The 10,340-nt window shown below is 48.5% G+C and overlaps 1 protein-coding gene across 1 annotated transcript in view; it reads right to left on the bottom strand.

The window, feature by feature from the left end:
* Positions 1-5,394: 5,394 nt before the first annotated feature.
* LOC118081121 (uncharacterized) overlaps positions 5,395-10,340 on the bottom strand; it is a 64,499-nt gene continuing 59,553 nt past the window's right edge. The window contains exon 19 of the mRNA XM_060270919.1: positions 5,395-9,114. Within this exon, the coding sequence (XP_060126902.1) occupies positions 8,015-9,114 (1,100 nt within the window). The 3' untranslated portion in view covers positions 5,395-8,014. The remainder of the gene's footprint in view (positions 9,115-10,340) is intronic.

Genomic DNA, 10,340 nt, shown 5'->3' with positions numbered 1-10,340 from the left:
AGGAGCCTGCGTGGGGGCGTGTCAAGTCTGCGCGCGCGCGCCTGGATCCTGGGAGGACCAGCTTACTGCAGAAATCAGCAGCCCCGCCCACCCATCCCCCGTGGCCTCTCTAGGAATCCAAGGCTCTTAACCCCTGGGTGCCCGGAATGTGAGCTGTATTCGCTGAAACGAGGGGGTGGGTGGATTTTCCGCCCCCTTTCCTGCAAGGCGAGGGGCGGAGATCTAAAACAGGGGGGGGGTTGGGGGGAGGGGTTGCTGCAGCCCTCCAAATGTTGGCCAATGGGGGCTGGGGTGGTGGGACCTGGGGATCTGCAACATCTGGAATAAAAGCCCCACCCCCATCAACATTTGCTAAATGGTCAGAAGACTTAATCTAGGAAAAGCTGCCTTCGGCAGGTGGCGCCAAGAGAAGAAATATTTGGAATTGTTTGCATGAAGTGCATTTGCAGCGGGCTCTGTCGGAACCCATTCCCTTCCCCCTCCAGCTTCCCCCCCCCAATTTTTAGTTTTGAATGTATTTATTTTCACTGCAACAAGTGAATGTAAAAAAAATGTTTTTTTAAAAAACCCACATCAGGAGAGCTACAAGTTCCCCTATCCCTGTGATCAAGCGGTTTGAGCAATTCCTATGAGGAATATTATTATTATTATTATTATTATTATTATTAAGAGACCTGTAGGGTTGGAAGGGACCGCTACGGTCAGCTAGTCCAGCCCCCTGCAATGCAGGAATTGCAGCAAAATGATCCCTAGCAGATGCCCTGTTTAGGGAAGTTTTGAATGTTTGATGTTTCATTGTGTTTTAATATCCTGTTGGAAGCCACCCAGAGTGGCTGGGGAGGCCCGGCCAGATGGACAGGGTATAAGTAATAAATTTATTATTGTTGTTGTTTATTAAGTTTATAAAGCCCTTCATGAAAAGATCTCAGGGCGGTTCACAGAATAAAATGCAATGTAAAAACACAGGTAAATAATAATAACAAAAAAACCCCCAAACAATAAACCCTCCCCCTTCCCACAGACACATTTAAAAGGCTGTAGAATATTAATGTTGTTGTTTAGTCGTTTAGTCGTGTCCGACTCTTTGTGACCCCATGGACCATAGCATGCCAGGCACTCCTGTCTTCCACTGCCTCCCGCAGTTTGGTCAAACTCATGTTGGTAGCTTCGAGAACACTGTCCAACCATCTTGTCCTCTGTCGTCCCCTTCTCCTTGTGCCCTCCATCTTTCCCAACATCAGGGTCTTTTCCAGGGAGTCTTCTCTTCTCGTGAGGTGGCCAAAGTATTGCAGCCTCAGCTTCACGATCTGTCCTTCCAGTGAGCACTCAGGGCTGATTTCCTTAAGAATGGATAGGTTTGATCTTCTTGCAGTCCATGGGACTCTCAAGAGTCTCCTCCAGCACCATAATTCAAAAGCATCAATTCTTCGGCGATCAGCCTTCTTTATGGTCCAGCTCTCACTTCCATACATCACTACTGGGAAAACCATAGCTTTAACTATACGGACCTTTGTACGCAAGGTGATGTCTCTGCTTTTTAAGATGCTGTCTAGGTTTGTCATTGCTTTTCTCCCAAGAAGCAGACGTCTTTTAATTTCGTGACTGCTGTCACCATCTGCAGTGATCAAGGAGCCCAAGAAAGTAAAATCTCTCACTGCCTCCATTTCTTCCCCTTCTATTTGCCAGGTGATGGGACCAGTGGCCATGATCTTGGTTCTTACCCTAAAGCAATGAAGCCAATGTTGTTGTTGTTTTTACAAAACGTCTTGTTCCCACTGAGGTCACATCAATGCCATGATTTAAAGCGATATTTTAATAGTCATAGAGAATTCTGGGAACTGCAGTTTGTTGAGGTTGCTAGGAAATGTTTTTTTGTGAAGCCAACAGACCACTTAATGATCTTCCTGCCCATTGCAGCCATTGTCATGTGCTACGCTGGGTGATTTTTCATTTATATTCCCATTATGACTTTAATTTCTTACATAGTATTTTATTGCATTACAATTTTGAATTCAAAAATCCTAATACAAGAAATAAAGGGATAAAAACACAACTAAAAATCTATATGAATATTTAATACAATGCTGCAGACTGCCTAAAGGAAGCTTATGGCTTGCACTATGGGAAACCATGGGTTCGAAAAAAGGTAATTGGAAACATGATAGAAATGTATAAAGGTAAAGGTACCCCTGACCGTTAGGTCCAGTTGCGGACAACTCTGGGGTTGCGCCGCTCATCTCGCTTTACTGGCAGAGGGAGCCGGCGCACAGCTTCCGGATATGTTTAGCCTGGAGAAGGCACAGAGGTGATATAATAGGTAAAGGGACCCCTGACCATTAGGTCCAGTTGTGACTGACTCTGGGGTTGCGGCACTCATCTTGCTCTATTGGCCGAGGGACCTGGCGTACAGCTTCCGGGTCATGTGGCCAGCCTGACTAAGCCGCTTCTGGCGAACCAGAGCAGTGCACGGAAACGCCATTTACCTTCCTACCAGAGTGGTACCTATTTATCTACTTGCACTTTGACGTGCTTTCGAACTGCTAGGTTGGCAGGAGCGGGGACCAAGCAACGGGAGCTCACCCCGTCACAGGGATTCGAACCGCTGACCTTCTGATCGGCAAGCCCTAGGCTCTGTGGTTTAGACCACAGCGCCACCCACGTATAAAATTTTATAAAATTAAGCAAATAAAGGATTTTCCTTCCCCTCTCATAATGCCAGAACTCATGGACACCCAGTGAGGCTGAATGCTGGACATGCAGCACAGAGTTCAGCTTTGGAATATTCTCCCAACTTGGGACGTCTGTGTTCAGAGAGGGCCACCTGTTCAGGCCAAGTGAAATGGCCACCTGGTGGGTGAAGAGGTGTTGGAGGAATCATGAGAGTTGGAAGGGGCTCTCTGGGGTCATCTAGTCCAACCCTAGGGTCATCTAGCTGCACGAATCGCAGCTAAACCATCCATGACAGATGACCAACCAACCTTTTTGAAAACTCCAATGAAGGAGAGTCCAGCACCTTCCGAGGGAGTCTGTTCCACAGTCGAAAAGCTTTTACCATCAGAAAGCTCTTCCTAATATTTAGTCGGAATCTCCTCTCTTGTCATTTAAAGCCTCTGGAGCAGCAGAAGACAAGCTTGCTCCATCTTCATGCGAGAGCCCTTCAGATATTTGAAGACGGCTATTGGTTAAACCACAGAGCCTAGGGCTTGCCGATCAGAAGGTTGGAGGTTTGAAGGGGCGAGCTCCCATTGTTGGGTCCCAGCTCCTGCCCACCTAGCAGTTTGAAAGCACATCAAAGTGCAAGTAGATAAATAGGTACCGCTACAAGCGGGAAGGTAAACGGCGTTTCCGTGCGCTGCTCTGGTTCGCCAGAAGTGGATTAGTCATGCTGGCCACATGACCTGGAAGCTGTATGCCGGCTCCCTCGGCCAATAGAGCAAGATGAGCGCCGCAACCCCATAGTCGGTAAACTAGACCTAATGGTCAGGGGTCCCTTTACCTTTACCTATTATATCACCTCTGTGCCTTCTCCAGGCTAAACATACCCAACTGTGTGGTGGAGTCTCCTTCTTTGGAGGTCTTTAAGCAGAGGCTTGACAGGCATATGTCAAGAATGCTTTGATGGTGTTTCCTGCTTGGCAGGGGGTTGGACTGGATGGCCCTTGTGGTCTCTTCCAACTCTATGATTCTAACTGCTCCTCTTAAGGCTTCTGGGTGTCATTCAGCCCACCCTGCACCCCTTAAGGTAGTCAAAGCTATGGAATTTGCTCCCAGAAGAGCTAGTGACTGGCATCAACTTGGATGGTCCCTCTGCTCCTCTGCCCCCCAATTCTACTCCACTTTACCTGGAGCAGAGAGCGTGGAAGCTGGATTGTGTAATCTACAGCCAGAGGTCAAAAGACGGTGCCTTACATGCAACCCCCCCCCCCACATTCCAGGTATTTCATCTTATATATAATAATTAACTCATTCTGTAAGTGTGGACACTTATGCAGTCAAAACAGCACTACCCTGGGCACAAGATGGATGTTTGCGGGAATCCCAAACTCTTCTTATTCTTTGGCGATCGCTCGTAGCCGAGTAAGATTGTCTTCCATAAACACGATTTTAACAAGTGCAAAGGAAACTTTGGTGTCCCATTGCGCCAGAAGTGGCTTAGTCATTCTGGCCGCATGACCCGGAAAGTTGTCTGTGGACAAACGCTGGCTCCCTCGGCCTGAAAGCAAGATGAGCGCCTCAACCCCATAGTCGCCTTTGAGTGGACGTAACCGTCCAGGGGTCCTTAACCTTTACCTTACCTACAATCCTAACCCCACTTAACTGGGAGTAAGCCCCACTGAATTTAATAGGGCTTACTTCTGAGTAGACATGGTTAGACACTGCAAGCATGCTCAGTGGGTGAGGAACTGGGCCCCTGTGGGCAATGGAAACGCAGAGGTGGGGAAAGGAATGGGATATCTTGGAACAATGGGTGGGGTATCTATATATATAAAAATGTAAAAATCTTGAAATTGACGGCCGCTATGTTCTCCGTAACCGCTTGACCGATCGTCCTGAAATTTTGACACAGCGATCCAGGCCACTCCCCGAGGGTTGTAGGGGACATGAAAAACCTCAAATCACACACCTCGGCAGGATTTGACCCGCTTTTCCACCAAGTCAAACAGCGCCCTCAAGTGGAATTCCTCCCACAGTACACCCCCTCCCTTCCTGAGAAATGTAAGCCACACCCACAAACCAAATGACATCACCATCAACCAAGCAACTTAAACCGCACAGGCGGCCATTATCAGACAGACTAGGCCGCTTTCTAGACTAGGCCAAGTGGAGGTAAGGGGGGGGGGCAATAGAGGGCAGGGATAAGTAATGGGTCAGAACAGGGTGGGGGGAGACACAGGGATGAAACCTGCCCTCTCCACAATATCTCACCTCGGCTTTGCAGACTAGGCCACTTTCCAGACTAGGCCAGGTGGAGGTAAGGGGGGGCAATAGAGGGCAGGGATATGTAATGGGTCAGAACGGGGGGGGGGGGACACAGGGATGAAACCTGCCCTCTCCACAGTGTCTCGCCTCAGGGGGATCTGAAGGGGGGCTATTACCCTCCATTTCACAGACTAACGCACAGCAACGCGTGCAGGGCCAGCTAGTAAATAATAAAATTATTGTTACAGGTAGGTAGCCGTGTTGGTCTGGATCGAAGTAAAATAAAAAAAATTCCTTCAGTAGCACCTTAAAGACCAACTAAGTTTTTATTTTGGTATGAGCTTTCGTGTGCATGCACACTTCTTCAGATACGTATCTGAAGAAGTGTGCATGCACACGAAAGCTCATACCAAAATAAAAACTTAGTTGGTCTTTAAGGTGCTACTGAAAGAATTTTTTTTATTTTAATAAAATTATTATTATTCTTAGATGCCTGACACCCTGAACAGGAGCAGTCCACACACAACCACATTTTGTCTCCATTATAATCACATCTCTGGGTGTGTTTTAATAATAAGCCCCCTTGGGAGCTAAAGAGGGTATAATACTCTTCGTGGATAAAATCAAACCTGTGGAGACCTGGAACCCAATTAGGAGACTGGTGTTACGTTTCATTGTTTATTTCATGAGAAGTTCACAGGCTGTCTCTCCCACCTAGAAACCCCTCAAGGTCTTTCACACCTTCCTATGCAGAGAGAAAGAAAACACTGGCAAACATTGTGACAGAAAACCTCTGATAAGATCCAAGTGAAGCAATTTGTGAATACTTTCCAGAAAGTCTTTTTCATGTGCCTCCTACTGCATTCTTCTTCTTTTTTAACAAGCACTCCATAAATAAATTTTGTTTCAAGCTGCAATCTGATACACATTCGCCATGGCAGTAAGCCCCATTGAACTCAGTGGGACTTAACGTCTCTGTAAAACCTGCACAGGATTGCCCTGTAAATGGTAGATCTGTGAGCCATAACTGTTCGAAAGCACAACACCAACAATATATGGATGGCTATTTATCCATCTGCTCTCAAACATGGACAAAGACGTGAAATTTACTGCAGGGCGGCACTGTGAAGATCTACACCATCCATTTAAAGCACATGGTTTTCCCAACAGAATCGTGGGAACTGTAGTTCCCCACCACCACGGAGCTACAATTCCCTGCACCTTTAGCAAGCTACAGTTTGAGGGATTATTTGGGGGAAGTGATGTGGTCTAAATGTGTGTCGGTTGTGCCTTAAATGGGTGGCGTGGCTCTGCCCAGTATGTAACGTGGGCTTCCCCAACCAGGCGCCTCCCCCGATGTTTTGAACTATGACTCCCGCCAGCGCCAGCCAGCAGAATCAAAACATCTGGAAGTCCACCAAGAAAACGAAAGACTAATTCAGAGGGGATTTTGGGAAAGCTGCCCTAAATTGTCCTCAAAGGGAACACACAAAGCTTGCTTCACACCAAGTCAGCTGGCCGATCTAGTGATATCTTTAAAGGGAAAGCTTTTTTACTGCTTGAAAGGTGTACAATTTTGCAAGGTAGGGTTAAAAAATTCCTTCCCAGCCTTTTTTTAAAAAAACATAAAGTGTAAGCCGCTTTAATTATCGTAGTAGAAAAGCGGGATGCAGATAATAAACTAACTAAACTATTACTTTGATACAAAATACTATTTTATTCTTTAAAAAAATGCTCCAAGGCTTATTGTTCCACCCGAGAAACTTCTTTAAGGGGTGACGCTGGGGGTGGGGGACTGAACCCGGGGCTGCCTGCGTCCATTTCATACACGAGTTAAACTTTAATAAAAATTCTACACGGCACCCTTGCTACCCAAGAGACTAGGGCTGCAATCCTATAACTACTTAATGGGAGTAATGGTCAGTGGCTGTGGTGGGGCAGAAGGGAGCCCAACAGCAGGTGGCGCCAGAGCCAACGAGAGAATCACAAGAGTTGGAATAGGTGGAGCCAACTAATTCTACTTTTGTCCCCACCCTCCTGCCGAGTTCTACAAGGGCAGAAACGGACTAAGGGCAGCACGGAACACTCCTCTGAGCTACCGGTATCTGTAAGATGGCAGTCGGCAGGCAATGGAGGCTGGTCCACTAGGACAAACGGGGGAGGGGTCAATGCTCCACCAAGCTCAGTCGGTCCTCAGCAACACCCACCTGCATACAGTGTTCTCCTTGCAGAGCAGGGAGAATAGGGGGAAACTAGAACTAGGCTGGCTTTGCCTGTCGTCAGCTCTCTGCCTCTCAGCCTTCTGCCATACTAGACCCAATAGGCAGCAGCCCACTGCTATGTACACCCACAGAGGTGAGCCCCACCTGTGAGGATCAAAGCCCAAGTTACCAAAATTTTGCAGTGGAGACATATTCCAACGTTGGGTTACTAAAACACACAGAAACTATACAGGACTAGTTGCATGTCGCACATTGCCCATGACCAGTTAATGCAGAGGAAACTGTCACCATATTCCTCATGCCCCATCCATTCCAAATATAGATAAATCATTGATGGGGGTGGAGGATGGAATTGCAACAAGATCTTCATAGCCCAAATAGGCATATTTCCTCTGCGCATCCACAGATGTCCATCCACCAACATTTATTGGCACAGCAGCAACCTAACCATATACAGAGGTGGATGCCTAGCAACCGAAAAGCTTTGGTGTTAATTACCGCTGCAGTTCCCATACTGGGCATCAGGGTACGCTAGTGAGCAGGGGTAGGACTCGCAAGCGATTCGCTGCATAGGTTTCCCCTCTTTCCACGAGACGGCAACAATTGCTGCCCATCCGGACACTAAGTGCGATTGCTCAATTCACCTCTGGTATAACGGCATAGTCAAATTCCCTCAGAGGAGTGTGCCTGTTGTGACTCTGCTTGAGTACACTGGCCTGGGATTTTTCTCTTTCCAAGAAAGAGGCATGTCCAGTCCCAAAAAGTCAGGAGCGGATCCTGAACGGGCGGGGATTCTTACACCTAAACAAACTATGCTAAGACTGCGGTCTGCTCTCGTATCTTAGTCCGGGAGGCCGGAGGGGACATGCGCTTCAGCTCTCGGACGGCTGAGAGACGTAGGATGAGGGTTTCTCCCCCTTGTGCTTCCTCACGATGTGCTTGATCACATGTGCCCGCTGGCTGAAGCTCTTGCGGCAGACCAGGCAGGTGTACGGCTTCTCTCCCGTGTGCATCCTCTGGTGCACTTGGAGACCTGACGAGTGCCGGAAGCTCTTCCCGCAGTCGGAGCATTGGTACGGCTTCTCCTCGGTGTGGATAACTTCGTGGGTGAGCAGGCTCGTCTTCTGGTTGAAGCTCTTCCCGCAGTAGGAACACTTGTAGGGCTTCTCCCCTGTGTGGATCCTCTGGTGCCGGTTGACGCTCGACTGCGTGGCGAAGACCTTACCGCACACGGGGCAGGGACTCATCCGCTTCCCTTTGTACAGCTTCGCCGGGGTCTTGATGAAGCAAAGGTCTCCGCCTGGAACGATCACCGACTCAATCGTCCCCACGGACACATCCTTCCCCAGATCGATCTCGGGTTCGTTCTGGTGCTGGGGGACATTCTCCTCCTCCTTTTCGGCGCCCGGCGCATCTGAGGACTGCGCCTGGATCTCCGTCCCTTGCTCGTTCAGCAGCCGCCAGCTCATCACACTGCCCGTCTGCCGGACGCTCTTCTTGCATGACAAGCATTTGTAGACCTTCTCCCCCGTGGAATCCACCTGGTATGGGGCAATGCCCCATTTCGGCTTGAAGCTCTCCCCGCACTCCGAGCACTGGTAGGACTTCTCCTCGGTGTGGACGGCCTCGTGAGCCATGAGGTTGGCTCTGCGGTTGAAGCCCTTCCCGCAATCGAGACACCTGTAGGGCTTCTCTCCCGAGTGGATGATCAGGTGTCTGTTGAGGCTCGATTTGCGAGTAAACTCTCTCCCGCAAGCGGGGCACACGTGTCTGCCCACGCCCTCCTGCAAGCTCTGGGGGCCCGTGATCTTCCATACTTGTATTTCGTTTGCCATGTGTCCCTCTGCTCCGCCTGGATCACCAAAGCTCCCTTCTTCCATCTCACATTCTTCCTCTTCCACATCGGACTCCGATTCTTCAGGGGACAGGTGCCGCGCTTCCTTTCCGCTTTCATCCAACAATATTTCACGTCCTGGAGCAGAAGAGAACAGCGTTTATTGTGGCCGTCCACGTCAGAATGGAACACCGTGCAAGCCGGTTCAAACTTCTATATAGGTGCAGAAACTGCAATAGAATTTAGTACATGGAAATGAATTGCGTACAGAGTGGAGTTCAACGTAGAATTAAATTGCTTGCCCAGCACGATGTCTCCCTCTCTCCTGCCCTGCAAACCCCCTACACCGGTTCTAGGCAGAGGGCCTTCTCGGTAGTGGCGCCCACCCTGTGGAAGGCCCTCCCATCAGATGTCAGATAAATAAACAACTATCTGACTTTTAGAAAACATCTGAAGGCAGCCCTGTTTAGGGAAGTTTTTAATGTCTGATGTTTTATCACTTAAAATTTATTATTATTATTATCATTAGGTCTGTTGGGAGCTGCCCAGAGTGGCTGGGGAAACACAGCCAAATGGGCAGGGTAGAAATAATAAATTATTATTGTTATTATTATAGGGTTTTCCCCAGCCCTCCAGAGCAGAATTTGGGGGGGGGGGGCAGAAGGAGGGAAATCCCTGTTACTTCCACTCGTGCAACACCCTAAGTGAATCCCACCTGACGTATAACGCCTTCCAGTTAACGAAGCTTTCCTTATTGAACACCACTAAAACAAGAAGATGGTCTGTAGCGAAGGAGGGGTTCTTTCGGATCATTTAGGACTTTAAACACTAATATTTCCATTGTGTGTTATGCCCTTCCGAGAGCCGTGAACAAAAATCATGCAGAGAGGAGGACTGTCCATGCTCCGGGGATTTCTGCAGGGATACCATGAACCCTAAGTCACAATGGTTTCATTCTCCTGCCAGTCAGAGATAGCAAATGCCTCTGGATACCAACTTTGCTGTCCCTCGAGGCTCAGATGGTCTCAGTGGCCCGGAGTGCCTTCCATCAGCTTTGGCTGGTGGCCCAGCTACGCCCCTATCTGGACAGGGATAGCCTAACTACTGTTGTCTATGCTCTGGTAACCTCAAGGTTAGATTACTGCAATGCGTTATACGTAGGGCTGCCTCGTAAGACAGTTCGGAAACTTCAGCTAGTGCAGAATTCAGCGGCCAGGTTGCTCACCAGAGCAAGACGCTTTGAGCATATTACACCGATCCTGGTCCAATTGCACTGGCTACCAATTAGTTTCTGGGCCCAGTTCTTTGTTCTTTTTTTCTTTTGATAACATTTTATTAATTTTCCAAAAGCAACAACAAAAATA

The sequence above is a fragment of the Zootoca vivipara genome, chromosome 2 (genome assembly GCF_963506605.1).
Source record: "Zootoca vivipara chromosome 2, rZooViv1.1, whole genome shotgun sequence".
Classification (NCBI taxonomy): domain Eukaryota; kingdom Metazoa; phylum Chordata; class Lepidosauria; order Squamata; family Lacertidae; genus Zootoca; species Zootoca vivipara.
The sequence above is the reverse complement of the archived record's forward strand: the minus strand, read 5'-3'. Positions and strand labels throughout refer to the sequence as shown.